The sequence below is a fragment of the Mesoplodon mirus genome (assembly GCF_964341445.2).
Source record: "Mesoplodon mirus genome assembly, chromosome: 3".
NCBI classification, from domain to species: Eukaryota; Metazoa; Chordata; class Mammalia; order Artiodactyla; family Ziphiidae; genus Mesoplodon; species Mesoplodon mirus.
In genome coordinates this window covers 35,379,370-35,398,686 of record NC_138978.1, presented here as the reverse complement: position 1 = coordinate 35,398,686, position 19,317 = coordinate 35,379,370, and the positions used below count along the sequence as shown (strand labels likewise).

Sequence of the window (19,317 nt, the reverse complement as noted above, 5' to 3'; positions counted from 1 at the left end):
GATTAATAACCCCAGAGAAGACAGAGCCAAAATCTCCCAGCATCCTTGTACAAGAGTCTGGCACAGCTGAGGTCACATCTCCACTGTGGCTCAATCACTGTGTCCAGGGAAATAGAGTTATATGACTGGGCAGCATCGCATGCCTATTCCTGTGACCAGGGAGGCAGGGCCTGTTACTAGGAGGGGAGGGTGGGAAAATTTGCTAGTCAAGCAAATCCAATAGCCACCACCTTTCTGATGAGCATTTGTTGAAGCAATGTGGAGAATCTCATGGAAATTTAGAGATGGGCATTATAGCCAGGCTTCAGCTAGGACTTGGGAAACGATCAGGACCAGAAGCAGCTCCCTCTCAGGGCAGCACGGTTTCTCTTTCATGGGGTCTCTGCTGCCCTCTGCAGAAACCCTTTTCCATCTTTATGCTGATGGGCTCATTCTGCTCACAGAGTTTCTGCTCCCTCTTAGATTTATGTTGCATGTAACTGCAGCTGGCTAAGGCCCATCCAGGCCTCTTGGAAGCCAGCTGTATTTCGCAGCATCCTTGGCTTCTGTTCTTACAGTTGACTATCCAGCCCCTGTTTCCCAATTCTAAATTCCTGAGAAAGAGGAATCTGGTTGGCCCAGGTCATCTTTTCAACCCAGGCTACTACCCAGGTCAAAGGTCACTGCACAGCATGGGGATGGTTCACCTTTGGGTCAGGTGCTCACTGCCATCCAAATAACTCTATACATTCTCCCTGATGACCTCCTCCTCCTCCTCCTCCTCCTCCTCCTCCATGAGGCACCTGAGAATAATAGACCCCTTCCTAGAGTTTCATTATTTATTGCTGTGTAACAAGCCACCCCAAAATGTAATGCTTAAAACAATAAAAACGTATCATTTTTCATGATTCTTTGGGTTGGCTGGGCTCAGCTGGGAGGTTTGGCTACTTTATGTGCTGTTGGTGGAGGTCACTTCTCCTGCTGCACCCCACTAGGAGCTGGGCTGGGGCTGGAACAGTAAGATGACCTCACTCATATGTCTGGCAATTGATGCTGACAGTTGCCTGGGAAACCACCGTCCTCCACTGGCTTCTTATCTTCCAGGGCCTCTCTGCCCCTCCATGTGGCCTTTACAGACTCCTTTACATAGTAGCTGGCTCTCAAGAGGGCAAAAATGGAAGCTGCAAGCCCTCTTAAGGCTTAAGCTTAGAAATCACACAGCATCACTTCTACAGCATTCTATTAGTCAAAGCAAGTCAAAGCAAGACGCTGGGTCAACTCAGATTCAGCTCCACCTCTGGATGCGAGAAGTGTCCAAGTCACATTGCCAAAGAGCAAGCAGGATGGGAGAGAGTTTGAGGCCATCTATGGAAACAATCTACCAAGCCTGGAGAAGGACAAGTCTAAACATACTTCCCCCAATCCTAAAACTTTCTGTTATGATTATTTCTCCTTTTCTCCCATGCAAGGTTTGGTTGGTTCCTCCCAGGTCATGATGGAGGCTGGGCAGACCCCTCCATTCTGTACCGCATCCCAGTCAGACGTCCACCAGGCTAAGCCAGTATTTTCTCCTGCTGCTCCCAGCCATCTTTGCACACTTCTAGACACCAGCAGAGATGCCCCTTGTCTGCTTCCTAGCCTGTGCCTTGGAATGAGGGGCATTAATGTCTGCACCTCGGGGTCTGCACCAAGGAGGGCAATGCCCTAGAACTCCAGGATGTTGGTCTAAGACTCTTGGGTTCCTAGGCTCCTTTTCTTTCCTCTTTCCATCCAGCCACTTCATGGCGTGTAACTAACCAAGCTCAGCAGGTGGTACCTGGGAGTGCGCTCCCCCTGCTGGCCATCAAGGGGCCAGCAGGAACCGGGGGCCCCGGGAGTCTCTCTGGTCTGGGGCCCCCCCCCCAGGCCAAGGGGAGCCTGGTCTCGCCACCGGCTTCAAGGGCACCTCCGCTTTGGTGGGGAAGAGCTGCCCGGCTGGGCCCTCCGCTGTGCCCCCAGCTAGGAGCAGGCTCCTGCTCGTGGATGGAGCTGTCCATCCACCACCTCCTCCCCCTCCGCGGAATGGACTAGGGTTTGAGGGAAGAGGACGCCGCTCAGGGTCCCACTGTCCTGGCATCAGAGGGGAAAGACGGGGGCTAGCTTTTGTTTTGTGGGGGCGGCTAGCTTTGCATTTTCTCCTTTGTGGATCCCCACCCCGGGGGAAAAAAGTTGGCAGGCCTCCCCTTCTCTCGGTACCGAATAGCTCCTGCGAAGAACACGATCTCCGCAATCCCGAACCCGCAGCAGCCCGCAGGCCCGGCTTAGGCCCCCTCCTCCTGCGAGCCCGAGGGTCCAACCGCCCCTCCCCCCCCCCCAATTTCGGGCGTGGGGCGGTCGGGGAAGGAGAGCGCAGCTGTCCTGAAATACACATCCACCAGCAACAGCAGCAACGCACCGGCTGCCGACAGGGCGAACTGAGCACCCCAGCGGCCCCCCCGCCCCATCCCGCCCTCCGGCCGGCCCGCACGCGCACTCTCCACCGCTGCCCGCCCCCTTCTCACGCCCGGGACGCGCCTCCCTCCCTCAGCCCGCCCCGCCGGCTCCGCTCTCCGCAGCCGCCTGCTCTGGCTGGGCCGGGTCAGAGCCGAGCATGGAGCCTGGGGAGCCCCGGGAGTCCCGCGAGCCCGGGCCGGGGGCAGAGACCGCCGCGGCCCCGCGCTGGGAGGAAGCCAAGACTTTCCACGACAACCTCGCGCCCAAGAAGAAACCCAAATCGGTAAAAGCAGGGCATGGTATGGGGGAGGGCAGGGGGCGGGTCACCGGAGGGGGGGTCGTCAGCCCTCTGGAGAGGGACCCGTGGTGCCCCTCCGAGAAGGGACGCAGCTCCTCAGCACCAGAATGCGCCAGGCCGTTGGCAGGGGCTCGGGTTTATTTTTGGAGCTCTGCTCCGGTGTTTTTTTTATCCCGGGGCTCGGGTTCCACGCCAGGATCCCCCTCCCTCATGCTGTCATCAGGGCCCAGCTCCAGGCCGCGGCCCAGCCCCTCCCCTTGCGGGCAGCCTGGGGCTAGCGGACAGCATTTGTTGGCAAAGCCGGTCAGCGGCACCTGCGGAAACGCCCCGGGCTCAGGTAACCCGACTCTGAAAACCCGGCTCCTTGCTGTGCGCTCCGGTTTCTGCCATCTGGGCACCGGGCTCCGGACCCGAACCTCTGCGTTTGGGGTCTGAGTCAAGGTCCTGCGCCCTGGGCTCGGGGTGCCGGGTTCCCCGCGTCTTAAGAGAAGGGAGCTGCACTGGAATCTGCTCTCTGTGCTTAGGGCTCTGCGTCCCTGATTCTGGGATCCCAACGCTGGACTCTGCTCCCCAGCTCCGGGTTCTGCTCGCAGGGGAGCCCTCGCTGGCATCGACATCTCTGCGACCTCAGTGGTCGTCTCATCCCTTGGGGATTCACACAGAGGAGGCAGCTCGTCTCCCCATTGGACAGATTCATGATGCCCTGGTTGGTCCCTGGGCCTTGCTCACTCCAGCCTCCCAGATCTCAGAGCTTGGGAAGGGGATAGAGGATCGAAGCTGGCTCAGAGCATCCTCCAAAGAGCTCCAGCCTGAGACCCTTCCCATAAGGCCCACCCTGTCAACAGTCATTCCCCCAGAGCACCTCCAGGCCTGCCCAGCAGTGGGGATTGAGAATGAATTAGACTGAGTCCCCGCCTCAGGAGCTCACAGAGACCCTGGACATGGTGAGTGCTCAGGTGAAAGACCCTAGCATTGGGAGCATAGAGGCGGGAGTGACTGCCAACTCAGGAAGTCTTTTAGAGGTGGCATTTGAGCTGATTTTAAAGCCTGAGTAGGTGGGCTTTCCCAGGCAGAGAGGGAAACAGGCTGGGCAAAAAGCATGACTGATGTCTTTGAAACTGAGAGGATGCAGGATCTGAAGGAGAAGAGTTGAAGTGATGCCAGAGACCCACAGAGGGCCTTGAATGCCACATTAAGGAGTCTGAACCTTATTCAGTGGGGTTAGGGGTCTTAAAACTAGGTTCCATGAAGCCCCATGTTTCAGGAGGTCTACTCACATGTGAAGCCAATTCATTTTCTTTCTTTCTCAAACTATGTTTTACACAAGTAAAAATAGGTGATAAAACTCAACTTACTCAAATGTGTTATGGGACATTTTAGCACCTTGGAGACTGCCAACATATTAACTTATGCTACAGGTTGATTACCTTTTTAGCAAATCTCAGAGTAAAGCTTTTCCTGTGATCTGTTTTAATAGAAGAGTATCTTGAGATTGCTGACAATCGTTGCTGAGTCTCCTGAGGGTTGTAGTTTAAAACAGAACAAAACAAAAAAGGCTTGTACCTGGGGCTTCCCTGGTGGCGCAGTGGTTAAGAATCCGCCTGCCAATGCAGGGGACATGGGTTCGAGCCCTGGCCCAGGAAGATCCCACATGCCACGGAGCAACTAAGCCCGTGCTCAGCAACTACTGAGCCTGTGCTCTAGAGCCCACGTGCCACAACTTCTGAGCCCACGTGCTGCAACTACTGAAGCCCGTGCACCTAGAGCCCATGCTCCACAACAAGAGAAGCCACCGCAATGAGAAGCCCGTGCACTGCAACTAAGAGTAGCCCCTGCTCGCCGCAACTAGAGAAAGCCCGCGCGCAGCAATGAAGACCCAATGCAGCCAAAAATAAATAAATAAAATAATTTTTTTAAAAAACCAAACCAAACCTTAAAAAAAAAGGCTTTTACCGTTTGCAACCACTTATTGGTGTGAATCAGGGCTTTCTCAATGCTGCGCAAAAACCGACAAACTGAAACAGAAACAAACTGACTAGATGATGAAGCTTAAATCCACACTGGTCTCCTGTATTCACGGGTTGACATGATAATAAATATAGCGTGAATATGTAATACATTTGAATTTATAGTATAAATTTATGCCAATAAAATATGGTACTCTATGGTTTACATATTGGGGCTCCTCCCAAGAGTTCATTTGCATAAAATGTCAACCTACTTTTTTAAAAAGTATGAAAACCATTATGGAGCGATCGCAGGACTTTTCAGCAAGGGATTAACTCGGTCCATTTTCAGTTTAGAAAGGTCACTCTGAGGCTGTGTTGGTGGATGGATTGGAGAGGGTGTGTCTGGTAGCAGGCAGATTGGTGAGGAGGCTGGTCCCTGCCTGGGGAGGAAGCTGGACTAATGTCATGGTCTGGGGGGTGGAAAGGAAGGGATGGACACTGGGAACTAGGGTGGTGAGTGAGTGGAGCACACCAATCTGTTTCCTCCCCAAGCACCAAGGAACCCGGGAGCTCAGGCCCAGTCGTCGGTTATGACCTCTCGGTCAGCCCCTGGCCCTCACTGTTCTCTGGGAGGCAAGGAGACTGATGGCTTCCTGGGCCCTAATCCTTCCTGCAGAAACCCCTCCCCCTACAAGCTATTCTGGGGGCTTTGGGCCTCCTGGGCCCCATCAGGGCCTGGCCTAGGCTTATTATCATCCCCAGGAGCCTGAGTGAAATATTTAACCCCCAAAGGCCTATAGGAGGCCCTCACCGCATGAGGTCAGAGGACTTCCTCCGTCCAAACCTGTTTTGTTTCTCTCTCCTCCGGCAGCCCTTCTCACTCTAAGTCCTTCTAGAAATAACAGCTTTTGGCTATGCTCCTATCTTGGGCCCAACAGGCAAAACCACTTTGGCCTCAGTGAGAGCTCCTCAGGCAGGCTGGGTGGGGCTGGACTGCCCTCCTTTATCCCTCCATTCCTGTCCCCGAAGCAGGAGTAATCAGCTGGACCCCCCAATCGCCGCCCCCCCCACCCAGTGAAAGACAGGGAGAGCTGGCAGGACCTTGGCTCCCTGGAGCCCAGTGTTCCCAAGCTGAGCTCCTGGTCTGGGGTAGGGGGTCTTTCTGACCCAAGCTTCAGTCTGGCATCTGGACTTCTTTCTGATTTCTGGAAGAACTGTCTCTAGATGCACCTGACATCACGTGACGGGGTGGCCTCCCTCTGCAGTGAGGTCCAAGGGGGTGTCTAAATGCTTGGCTTCTCCCCAGCTCCAACCAGCCCCTTTCACTTGTTCCTTCAGCTCCACCTGGAGCCCAGACAGACTGCTTCTCTCTCCCAGCTGGGATTCCATATTTCCCACAGCAGCTCATGACCACTAGGCCCTTAGACTTCTCCTCACTTGTACAGAGTCAGAGCAGGCTGAGCAGGGAAGCAGGGTCCTTGCCCTGGGGCCCTCCATTCTGGGGGTAAAGAGAGCCCTGCCCTGAGAAACCTCGCTCTGAGGGCATGGTGCCCCTCACCAATTCTCCCAGATCTGGAAAGGGAGGGCCGGGGTGTGGGGAGTGTCCCAGGGAAGTGCCTGAAGTAGCAGGGGTTGGGGTCTTCTGGGAGTGATTGAGGAGGGGCATATGGGGGTAGGGTGCTGCTGTGTGGACAGAGGCCAGGCTGGAGACCAGAGACTTGGGATCTTATCCTGGCTCTGCCTTGACTTTGCTAGATGACCAAGAGTAATAGTCTGCCCCTCTCTGGGCCTATTTCCCCATCTGTAAAAAAGGAAGTGGAGACTCCTGGGACCAAGGCAGCTGGGATATTTTTTTTGCAGTGGCCAGAGGTGGGATGGGATGGGGTCTGGGCCGGTCAGCCGGAGGAGACCCAGAGCATAGCAGTTTGGCAGGGACTGTGGGACAGAAAGTGACGAGCAAGACCTTGGCTGGCTGCCTGAGCTGGAGCCGCCGGCTTGGGAACCTGCCTGAACAAGCTGGAGGGTAGCTGGTTCCCTGTCCTTGAAGGGGTGTTGGGCATGGCCCTGGGGCAGTAAGCCCAGGGGGCGAGACAGTCTCAGCCCTTGCCCTGAAGGCCAACAGGCTTCCTGGGTTTATGAGAGTGGGCCTCCCCACGCCCCCAACCATACCCTTCCCATCCCTGGCCATCCCTCTATCACCCCTTTTCTTTCATTTTTACCTTCCTTCCTTGAAGGCTCATGGTGGCTGAGGGGTTTGGGAGGTACCCAGCCCAAGAACACACAGACACTTGGGGGCGGTTGGCAGCTGGGAGAGTTACTGGGCTGGGCCCCAGAGGACAGGCACCTGTGCTGCCAATGCCTTATACTCACCCTGCTGGGCCCACACACCATCTTGGTTGGGATAAAAGTCAAATGCAAACTGAGGTCCTCCTCCTGAGTTTGGGGACTCTGGTCTTTTATTCCTACTTTGAGGTTCTAAAGCTTCATTAGCCACTAGCCATTCATGGCTACTTAAATTTAAATTGATTAAACTTAAAATTCAATACAATTAAACATTCAGTCCCTCTGTCTCACTGGCCATATTTCAAGTGGCTCCCTAGCCACATGCAGCCACACGGAGAGCACTGGACATTTCCATTATCACAGAAAGGTCTATTGGACAGTGCTCTTCTAAAGCATGCACAAATCTCTGCTTTGGGGATAGATCATAAGCTCCATGGGGGCAGGGATCACAACTGTGTGATCCCTGCCATGTCCCCAGCACAGTGCCTGTCACATGGTCATCATCACTCAGTGTTGTCAACTGATTGGGATCCAGGCTTGACTCCAGAGAGGAGAAATGGGGTTGAGTGCATGACCTGCGGGCTATAAGAAGCAGGCCAGAATGCAAGGTCCATTTATGAGTCTTGCCCCCAACTTGAGTCCCTGTTTCCTCATCTGTAAAGTGGGAATCATAGTCCCAGGTTTGCTCAAGTCTCAGAGATGTGCTGGGACTCTCTGGGTGTCTGTGAGTCCCTTGGGGACCCCAGGGATTATGAAGGGTCCAGCTGCTGCCTGTGGTGACATTCCTCTCTCCCCATTCTGCTGGAGGCGCCAAAGGAGTTCTGAGGCCCTCCCGAGCCCCTGAAAGAAGGGCTTCTGCAATCTAGCACCTGCCTACTCTTCTGGGCTCAACTACACTCTGCTCCCATGCACAGGGCTCTGTTCACCTTTGTGAAGTCACGGCGTATGTGCACACCTCCTCATGCCTTCCTTCACCCCACTCCTCCTTCAAGGCTTTGCTGAAACGCCTCCTGTCCTATAACAACTTGCTCTGAACACTTGTCATCGAGACTTTGCTTTCACCTGGTTCTAGCACTCATTTCAGTCCCCTTTGCTTCTCTGTTTACCTGTCTTTCTCCCCTGCCAGCCTGTGACTCTGAGGGCAGGAGCCAAATCTCTCAGTATCATTCCCAGGCGGAGCCCAGGTGCTTGGCACAAAGAACCAGTAAATGTTTGTCAAATTAGCATCAACCATAACAATATTCTCTGAGCATTTACTATATTTCAAGCAATTTGAACAGATGAGGGCACTGCACTGGAGTTTCTAGTTCATGTTAAATTTGTCATGGCAAACACTGTCTCTCATTAAACTATATTGCTTAAAAGTTCAGAGACATTAAATATTTACTGAGCACCTACTATGTGCTAAGCACAGTTCTGAGCACTACAGATACAATAAATGAACAGGATAGTCCTGGTTCCTGCTCCCTGAGAACTTAAGCATGGTTCCTGCTTCTAGAGCTCTGTCTAGAAATAGAAATAGTTAAATAAGTAATTATAATTTAGTGCTAAATTTTACCACAAAGGAAATCCTTAGGAGAGGTAGCAAGCCCATGACTAGGGGTAAGGGAAGGCTTCCTAGAGGTGACTTGTAGTTTGAAACCTGAAGGCTGGATAGAAGTTAGCAGAGCACATCAGGCAAAGGAAACATCATGTGCGAAGGCTCAGAGAAGGTGGGGGTGGGTGTGCTCAGACATGAGAAAGGTCAGATTGAGCAAAACGGGGTAATGGGAGGGTGACAGTGGAGACAGAGGTAGGGTCTGTCGTGAAGGGCTTCCTACTCCATACTCAAGGCTGCCGATCCGAGTGTGAGAAGAGTGGGTACCACTGAAGGGGAAGGCGGGGCATGATCAGATCTGAATTTGGGAACAACCCCCTGACAACAGTATGGACCACATATTGGAGGGAATAAGAGATGGTGATGGGCCGGACCATGGTAGGGAAGACAGAAAGAAGTGGATGAATTCTAGTAGAGTTGGCAGGTTTTGGTGACTGATTGATGGGAGAAGGGGGTGGAGGAAGAGGGAAGACTTGCAGTTGACTTCCGGGCTTCTGGTCTAGGTGATGAGTGGTTGGTGGTGCCAAGCATTGAGATGAGGAAAGCGGGGAGGGGACCAGGTTTGGCGGTGGAGAGAATGCTGGGAATTCAGCCATGGGCATGATGAGTTTGAGTGTCTAATAGTCAACTGGGGCAGATAGATATATGAGTCTGGAGCTCAGGAGAAAGATTTGGGCTGGAGATAGATGTTCTTATATAATTGTCATGTTTCTGGGCACCACTTCTTCCTAAGGGCATGTAGCTCCCATTTTGTAATGGAAACCATCTGGAGACCGTCTTGAGCATCAGTCATACTTTGGCTACATACGCTGTATTCATTTTTCTGTTGAGTCCAGATGGCTGGCTAGATTGCACACTCCCTGAGGGCTTGTGCCTCCCATCAGATTGTCCTCCTCCGTGGGGAGCCATCAACTCCCTCAGTCCCCAGTTGGGTCCTGCCCAGAGGGGGTCCTGATCTAGGTGTGCCCCTGCCCAAGGCTGAGCTCCTTAGGGCAGAGGCTGGACCTGTGTCTTCTCCCTGTCCCCGGTCCCCGGAGGGGCTGACACATGAGACCTGCCTCAAGAGAATCTGAGAGTCAGCCCCTTCTCCTGCGCCCCTGCAGCCCAAGCCTCAGAATGCAGTCACCATTGCCGTGTCTTCCCGAGCCCTGTTCCGCATGGACGAGGAGCAGCGGATCTACACGGAACAGGGTGTGGAGGAGTACGTGCGCTACCAGCTGGAACACGAGAACGAGCCCTTCAGCCCTGGGCCGGCCTTCCCCTTCGTGAAGGTGAGGGGCAGTTCCACCACTGGCCATACAGAGCCTTCATGGGCGTTAGAGAAAGGCACTCCCATGGGTGTATGAGTGAGGAAAAGGGGTCCCCTCTGGGCAGATGCCACCACACAGGAGCATAGTTTGGCAAGGGGACAGCCACTGTGGGAAGAAGAGGCCACCCCATCCTCTGGACTAGTGCAACCCCACTCCAGGTAACCAGCTTAGTGCATGGAACCTGAGCTGGATTTCGACCCCCACTCACCCTTTTAGTGAGGCACCCCTGGGCAATAATCAACGCGCACAATGGCAGAGACTAGGAAGAGATAGCCCGCGTCCACTGGCCTCACCCCGAGCCTGGCCCCGGACCTCCCCTCTGCTCCCCGTGTTGGATCCCAACTCACCCCTCCTCCCCAACCCTGGCTACCAACTCCAGGCATCAGTCCCTGGGGGTCTGAGCCCAAGGGTCCACTCTCCCATCCAGGCTCTGGAGGCTGTGAACAGGCGGCTGCGGGAGCTGTACCCTGAGAGCGAGGACATCTTCGACATTGTCCTCGTGACCAACAACCACGCTCAAGTGGGCGTCCGTCTCATCAACAGCATCAACCACTATGGTGAGCATGAGGGCTTTGGCTATGACATGACCCCTACCGGACACCCGGGGTTGGGGTCACACCTCTACAGGGTGCAGGTAAACCCACCGGAACCTCGAGCTCAGAGGGGTGTTGGTAAACAGGCCCTTTCAAGAAACAAAACAAACCCCCAAGACCCTGCTTGTGTAGCATTGCCATATTCAGGGTGTAAGTATTCCCACCATGGCTGATGTCAAGCTACCAATAGTTGAACAATCTAACTGGCTCCAAAAGTCCCTGGATGTTTAACGTTCGGCTCTTGCAAGCTGGTACAAGCCGGCTCCAGCACATCGCTGCACAGGCCCCACTCCCTATGTGGTTGGGCAGGGCACTTGCTACCCCTGTGCCTCAGTTTCTTTCTCTGCAAGGGGGCTGACAGGCCTTAAAGTCTGCTGGCAGAGGCAGGTGCAGTCGTCAGAGTGAAGGGACTTTGTGTCTTAGTCCAAACTCTTGTATGAAAGTAATAGACCTTCCAGATCCAGCCTAAGCTGAAGAAAATAATTTTTTTTTTTTTTGGCTGTGCCGCATGGCATGCGGGATCTTAGTTCCCTGACCAGGGGTTGAACCTGTGCCCCCTGCGTGGAAGCGCGGAGTCTTAACCACTAGACTGCCAGGGAATTCCCAAAGATGATTTCTTATTAGGTTACAGGTGTGCCTCTTGGAACCACAGGGAAGGAAGTGAAATTGGGCCCACAAAGGCCTGAATCCAAGTACTGGCAATCTCTCCAGGGCTTTTTTTTCTCTCTGGACCACATGAACCCTTATTTATGCTTCTCTCAGCAAATCTGTTCCTTTTTTTTTCTTCTTCTTCTTTTTCTTTTTTTTCTGTCTCTTTTTCTCTTTCCTCAAACTAGGTTTCTCTGCTTTTCATGAATATGGCCAAAATTGACAAGTTTACAAGTCCTTGTTCCTTGTTTTCAGCAACCAAGAGAGGCCAGTTGGCATTTTTAAATCCTAATTTCAAATTGTTAGGAGCAGGGGTGATATTCAAAATATTTAACCACCTTGTGACATAAGTACCGAGGAATCAGTACCGACACCACCTATGGTACTGGGGCAGAGTCCTGAAGGACCCCAGCTGTGCCCTTCCACTGTGGACCCTCCTGTGTGAGGGGCTGGGGTAGTGATGGGGTAACTCAGTGGGCTCAGAGCAGCAGCCATTTATCAACAAGCAAAGTTTTACAACCTGCACAGACATAGGTGCTAGGTGACTCTCAGCCCAGGCTGGGAGGGAATCTAATTGGCCCAGCTTAAGTCAGGTGCCTACCCCTATCCAGTCAGCTATGACCAGGTGGGACCACGAGCCACAAGGCTGGGACCTACTTTTGTAGTACTGTGATCCCCTGAAAGGGGATATTACTGTGAGCCAAGCAACCCCTCCAGAGATGTGATCATCCCCATTTCATGGTCGAAGAATGGAGGATCTCAGAGAGGGGGAACGCTGGCCTAAAATCACTCAGAGAATCACTCTGCTGCCCCACCACCACTCAGAGCCAAGACGGCGTCCATTGAACACAGAGGGACCACTCTGAGGTCCTGAGGGTTGACCCAGGCATCACCCGGGTACTCTCTACCTCCTCTCCAGACCTGTCCATTGAGAGGTTCTGCATGACGGGCGGGAACAGCCCCATCTGCTACCTCAAGGCCTATCACACCAATCTCTATTTGTCGGCTGATGCAGAAAAAGTGCAGGAAGCCATCGATGAAGGTGAGTCAAACTGGGGAAGGAGAGTGTGGGGAGTCTGGCTAAGGGGTCTCAGAGATGGGAAGCCTGGTCCTAAAGCTCTGAGCAGGCTCTAGGGGTTGCCATGGTAACTGGAAGGGGAGTACCTTCCTTAATTCCTATGACCTGTCCTGTAAACTCTGAGAACAAGGCCTCACCTATTTCACTTATTGCCCATCTATTCCACTGTCCCACCTCCTGCCCTACCGTGTTAAGGATGCCTTTACTCATCAGCATCACCCAGCCTTCCGTTTCCATGGGAACCCTCCTTACAGTCCAGAAAGCTACTCCCTTCCAAGAATCTTCCAGGTCAGTAGGATTTCTAATTCCTGTGTGACCATGGGCAGCCTCTGTCCTTCTCTGGGCCAATGAGGAGGGAAATCAGTACCTAGTCCAGCCTGAGCAGTAGAGTCTGGGAAATGGCCAGCATTCCAGCACCTGGGCCGGTCAGTGCTGAGGTGAGGTTAGAGACACAGCTGCAAGTGCTGACAAAGAGAATTTCCCTCCACATGTCTCTTTCAAGGGGCAGTTTTGGGGATGGTATCCATAGTCTCCTGACAAGGTGTGTTTCCCTATTGTTCACGGAAGAAGACAGGCTCACAGGGGAGGAGGAACTGCCCCACTGCCTGAGAGGGCTCCTCAGACTGAAAGCTACTGTTATTTATTTATTTATTTATTTTGACATTTTATTGGAGTATGGTTGATTTACAATGTTGTGTTAGTTTCAGGTGTACAGGAAAGTGATTCAGTTATATATATATATATATTCATTTTCAGATTCTTTTCTCATATAGGTTATCACAGAATATTGAGTAGAGTTCCCTGTGCTATACAGTAGGTCCTTGTTGGTTATCTATCTTATATATAGTAGTGTGTGTATGTTCATCCCAAGCCCCTGATTTATCCTTCCCCCCAGTGTTTCCCCGTTGGTAACCATAAGTTTGTTTATCAACCAACGATACGTTTACTTTCCTCTTCCTCTTTCATGCTGTCTCCTGCCTGGAAGCCTGGCCTCTCTCCCGCTGATGCCTCACTCCCCTGAGCTGCTTGGGGTTCCAAGAGACTTTCTTTAACCAGGAAGTGGAAGCCATTTCCCTAGACAGATGTCACTCCCTCTGGTTGGGGTCTTGGCATTGGTCCGCCTGTGTGCGTCTATATGTCTATAATTTGAGCCCAGGCTAGGGAGCAGGGGATGGTCAGGAGGCAGGCCTGCCCCAGGTCCAGTGGTTCTGGTTCATCTTGGTTCCAGCACTGGCAAAGCTGAGAAGGTGCCTGGCCTGATGTCCAGGACCTGGGCTTACTTACACATCCTCAGGCTAGTGAAGTTGTGGAGAGGCTGGCATTGCTCTTTCCTCCCAAAGCTCTGCCTCTGTCCAGGCCTGCGACCCTAGATTCCCAAAAAGCAGGGCTGACATGGCCTTTGGAGAGGTGAAGAATCGGGGATGGGCTGAGCCCACTGCCTGGGTCTCCAGCCTCCTGGTACTGCTCTTTGTTGTCCAGTGAGTTCTCGTTGGAGCCAGGGTTCCCAACAGGCATACTGGGCCCTCTGGAGAAGCCCAGAGTCTGTGCCATTGTGGCGGCAGACTGAGGGGGTGCCCACACCCACCTCACCACAGACTGCAGCCTAGAATCTCAGCCCCAGACAGAGCTGAGCACCCTTAATTTTATCTTGGTCCAGAGAGGGTGAGGGACTTGCCAGAATCAACAGCAAGAGAGTAACTGAGGCCCAGCCAGGGTCGGGGCTCCTTCCCAGCCCCCCTGTAGATCTACATCAGGGGCCTGTGAGGAACTCTAGCAAGGACAGTGGTGGCCTGGGAGACCCTCCCTTCCATCCAGGACTGATGTTTGTCTGGTCCATACCAGCATGAACTTACTAGATATTAAAGTGTTGAAATTCCCCCATGCAGATTGATAAATAGCTCCTGCCCTGAGTCCTCTGAGTGCCCCCTGTTCCCTGGGACACCTCCCAGACCTTCCATCAAAGCAGCAACTAAAAGGGAAACCCTGGCGTAGGCTGGGGCCTTCAGAGCCCTACTCAGAGCAACAGCCACTATCCATTCTTACTGGCCCATTTTGAAATATTCTGAATATTAGCCCTCGTTAGCCGGCCCCTGTGTCCTAGGTGAGGCAAGCAGGGCAAGGATAGCCTGAGATAGCCCTCTCCTGGCCCCCAGGCAGCTGGGGCAGGTGTCAGGGCCCTATTACCTAGACGAAGGCAGACAATGCTTGCCTTTCTCTGCCCAGGGATCGCAGCCGCCACCATCTTCAGCCCCAGCAGGGATGTGGCTGTATCCCAGAGTCAGCTGCGGGTGGCCTTCGATGGGGATGCTGTGCTCTTCTCAGATGAGTCGGAACGCATCGTGAAGGCCCACGGGCTGGACAGGTTCTTCGAGCATGAGAAGGCCCACGAGAACAAACCTTTGGCCCAGGTGCTCCACACACTCCCTGGAACCCTTGAGTGGAGCAAGGAAGCTCCCCGGAACCTGCCCTTGGCTGGAACCTCCAGCCCAGAACCAAACCCCAAGCTCAGCCCAGAATCCAGCCGGGTCCCTTCCCGACGCCTCCAGCCTTCCTCCCTCTCACCCGATCCCTGGGTCCCCTCAGTGAGCTTCTACCTCTTCTTTGAGCTCCCATCTCGCTCACTGCATTCCCATCCCCCCTTTGAAGCCCACATTCTCTCTCTAAGCCCCTCTCTGAAGCCCCTACCTCTTCTTTGCAGCTCCGTTATGAAGTCTCCATCCCCATCGCTTCTCAGCCTATTGGCTAAAATCAAGTGTAGGTCTCTATCCCCTTCCTGAAACCCCCATCCTCCCTCTAAGCTCCCAGCTCCTCTCTGAAGCCTCCATCCTCTTTCTGAGGTCTCCATCCCATCTCTAAAGTCCCCATCCCACTCTGAAGGCCTCATGCTCTCTCTCTGAAGCTGCCATCCTCTCTCTGGAACGCTTGTCCCCTCTGAGAGATTCCCCCACCACTCTGAGAGGGATCCCATCCTCCCAAGAAGTCCCTGCTTCCCTCACTGGAGGAAAGGAAGAGCTGGGCTGGTGCTCTTCATTGGGGCAAGGAGATCCAGCTAGTGTGGGGTCTGGGCAGCCCATCTGCTTTGGGCCACTCCAGCCCTTCACACCTTCTGCCATCCATCCCTTGGCCAGGGGCTCAGAGACCCTCACTCACCCTTAAACTGCTCAGGGTGTCACTGAGAGCCCAATACGCCCTAGAGCTGGTGGAAATTCCCTGGGGTTGGAGCTAGTGGCATTCTCCAGCCCTCCAGGGAGCTCCTATCTGTGCTTTTAACAAAAATCTTGGTGCTCAATAACCCCAAAGCCTCTCTCTCCAAGAGCTCAGCAGGCCTCAGCTATGACTCCAGAGTAATCATTTCACTTTCTCTCTTGTTGGTTCCCTCTGAAATCCTTGGGAATCCGGAGCAGGACAGTTTTTCCACTAAGTGGTAGGCAGAGCCCCAGGAGGACCACTGCTTGCCCCAGGTCACCCAGCAAGTGAGGGGTCTCCAAGATCAGAAACCCACCTTTCCTGATTTCCAGCTGCGTTACAGTTTTCTTCTTCATCATCCTCTGGTTCTTTAGTCACACCTCCTCATGAAGCTTCATTGCTCCAGGCACTGTAAAGAGTAAATCCTTTCCCTGACCCTACAGAGCTGGAGCACGACACCCTGAGCCACTCACCTGCCCCAGGGGCAGGGTTGATATTGGGCAGTGACACATTGGTCTGTCTGTCCCAGCTAGAGTCCATTCTGATTGAAGGGTGCCCATGCCATAGTTACTAAATATTATTAATATCCTCCCTGCTGATGAGCACAAAGGCCACACTTGACGGAGTTGCAGGACAGACACCCATGTACCTGGTGGGCTGCTATAGTAACAGCCCTGGTATGGTTTTTCTGATGCAGACATCCCCAATCACAGCAGTATGGACACCTAGACTGCCATAGGGACCTACAGTCCAACTGATGCATGCAGTGGCCTGAGCAGGCATAGCAGAACTGAGAGATTTAGAGATCCTGAGAAGCTTTCCCACCCCAAACAGCAAGATCCTAGTGTTATAGGTAGGAGCCCAGCAGGGGAGGGGGCAAATGTTTGGGAGATGGGTGAGCTCACAGTGTTCCTTTGCCTTCTCATAGGGCCCCTTAAAGGGTTTTCTGGAGGCTCTGGGTAGGCTGCAGAAGAAGTTCTACTCCAAGGGCCTGCGGCTGGAGTGTCCAATCCGTACCTACTTGGTGACGGCACGCAGTGCAGCCAGTTCTGGAGCCCGGGCTCTCAAGACCCTGCGCAGCTGGGGCCTGGAGACGGATGAGGCCCTGTTCCTTGCGGGAGCGCCCAAGGGCCCCCTCCTGGAGAAGATCCGCCCACATATTTTCTTTGATGACCAGATGTTCCATGTGGCTGGGGCTCAGGAGATGGGCACAGTGGCCGCCCACGTGCCTTACGGTGTGGCGCAGACACCCCGACGGGCCACACCCACGAAGCAAGCCACATCTGCCCTGTAGCTGAACCACCAGCTTTGCTGACCCACATTGCTCCAGGCATGGCTCCATGTCATACACGTCACCCAATGGAGCCTTCTAGTTCCTCACCTCTCTGCCCTTCTGCATGTCCGCCCTCATCCCTATGAGTGAGGTACTTGTAGGAAATTATGCAGACTGGTCCGGCATTCTCACCAGCTCCCCTTTTGGGCAAACACTGTGCCATGATCCTGGCTCAGAAAGTAAGACTGTGCAGTAAAGCTGGGTTTCAGGGGGAAGTTGATGGGACAAAGGGTGAGAGGGTCAGAGCAGCAGGGTGCCTCAAAAGGAGCTTATGAAACTAGCTCAGTGTGGCACAAAGAACACTGCTTTGAGAGAGATGGGATCTGGCTTCTAAGCTTTGTCCTGGCATTGTGCATGACTTTAAGTTCCCTTGCAAGGGACTCTAGGATGAGGTGACTTCCCCCTGTGGTGCACTGGTGAACTCTCCAGCCTTGCAGGAGCCCCTGCAGCCCCTTTGTCACCACTTCCAGGAGAGAACTCTCACTGCGTGATGAGTCAGTTTCCCCATCTTTTAGGGGGTTTTCAAACTCTCCTTTAGCTAAAGAAGCTTGGTTTTATAAGATTGCCCTCTTTGAAGGAAGGATTCTGAGCCAGGGCTTCTCCTGATATATGTAGCACCTTTGTACAAATTATAGAAGGACGCTGTCTCTAGAATTAATTGTGAAAGACGGCCCTTCCTCTGGGCTGACCCAGACCACGCTGGGGCACACAGCTTGGTTAGCAGGATATAGGCTGGATTTTGGCCCCTACCGGCTCCTCGGCCCAGAGGCCTTTGTCAAATGGGCAAGGCACACAATCATCCACAGCAACCTTCCCTATAATTTTACACGTTTGGAAACTACTGGATGAGATGAACTGTCTACTTCCTGCGATGCCTTAATCTGAGTCATCAAGGGTCAGCTGCCAGGTGCAGGGTTTGTGGAAGGAGGGAGGGAGTGAATTTAACCTGCATGCAGACTCTCCTCCAGCCAGCAGGGGGCACTGCAGGCCGTCCCTGGGAAGGCGCTTTACTAGGCCTGCTCAGTGCTTCCTTTGCTTTTGCTTTTTAGCCAAAGTTAATTTGTTCCTGCCTATCAACCCCCTCACCTCAACCCTCACTCCCTCAATGACTGTGTCCTACTCTGCTTGCCAAGTAGCCCTGCTGGGGGGAAGAGGTGGAGAATTGGTGTTTACTGTTGTGAGCTCAAATGCAAGGGGAGAAACCTTAGGGGCTGCAGTGGGAGGTGGTCCAGGCTGAGCCCAAGGGAAGGCCTGCCTGGAGTGATACAGGAAGTGTGAGGAGGTCAGATCTGATGCACTGACTGGTTAGAGAGGAAGGAGCTGCAATGTGCATTAGCAAGATTCTCCAGCTATGGGACTGTGATTGGAGGTAGTGAGCTCTTTGTCACTAGGATACTGTCAAAGGGACTCCAGGATGAGGTGACCTCCCCCTGCGGTGCACTGGTGAACTCTCCATCCTTGCAAGAGCCCCTGCAGCCTCTTTGTCACCACTTCCAGGGAAGAACTCTCACTGCTTGATGAGTCAGCCTCCTCCTTTGCTGACCAGCTTGGCTTTCTCCAGAGAGAGGGTGGGACCTCCAAAGGCTGGTCCCTCAGGAAGACCCAGAAGGGGTGAGGAGACGTCAGTGGCGGGGACTGATTGCCCAGCTTCCTGGGCGAATCCCAGCCATGAGCAAGCACTTTATGAAGAAAGCCAAAGGTGTCATCGGAGGTGTGTGCAGGGGAGCTGGAACACTTCTGGGGGCAGGAAAAGGGGTGACAGGCCACATGAGGCCTGACCTTTATCCTTTTGAGGACTCAGCCCAGGGTCTGAATGGGCACAGGTTCTGGGCAGTGGAGGGCAGGATCGTAATGTCAGAAAGATAACGCAGGAGGGAGAACAAAGTCAGAAGACTGAGGTGGTTCTGGAAATGAGCAACAGATGGGGTGAGAAGAGAGTCCTGGGCTGGGCTTGTCCTGTTAGTGCTGGAGCGGCTGAGAGGCTGGCCGTGGGGAGGAAGGGCAAGGCCGTGCTGGGTGGCTGGGCACCGCCAGGGGACGGGCAGGTGACGAGGATGTCCTTGCACAGGGTCATCCCATCAACAGCCAGGATCCTTCTGGCCAACAGAGGAGGCCTCGGGGCAGAAGGTCTGGTTTGGAGCTCTTTCCTCTGCAGAAGCTCCCAGCCCAGCTAGAGGTACTGTGAGACCTAAGGACAGCCTCCAGGAAACCAGAAGGAAGTGAGAGAAGGAACTCAATCCCAGTCAGTCTTGATCTTGGCCGAACCACACGAAGGCCTACTTCTCCTTCCTCTGGGGTCAGAATCACCCCTTGGGTGAGCCTCCAGGGCCCACAGAGCCAGCTGGTAGCCATGAGAAGCCTGCAAGCCTGGGCACAGCCAAGGCTCACTGCATGGCACTAGGCTGTGTGACCAGGGTGGACACATGCACTGCAAGGGCAGCACCAGATGTCACCTAATTAAGATGCACCGAGGGATGCTGAGACCAAGAGGTCCTGCCCCCAGGGCCTCGTGATAAACACTCCTGATTCTTCCAGGTCTCTCAGGAAGCAGGAAAACATGATGTGGGAAGCAGCAAGATAAGGCGCTGTAA

At 53.7% G+C, this 19,317-nt stretch overlaps 1 protein-coding gene across 1 annotated transcript; it reads left to right on the top strand.

Moving 5' to 3' along the window:
• Positions 1–2,608: 2,608 nt before the first annotated feature.
• Positions 2,609–16,687, top strand: NT5C1A (5'-nucleotidase, cytosolic IA; the record flags this gene model as incomplete). The annotated part of the gene is made up of 6 exons (XM_082612125.1): positions 2,609–2,734; positions 9,682–9,849; positions 10,316–10,445; positions 12,049–12,171; positions 14,431–14,615; positions 16,322–16,687. The coding sequence occupies 6 exons, from the start codon at positions 2,609–2,611 to the stop codon at positions 16,685–16,687; spliced, it is 1,098 nt and encodes a 365-aa protein (XP_082468251.1).
• Between the last annotated feature and the right edge of the window lie 2,630 nt (positions 16,688–19,317).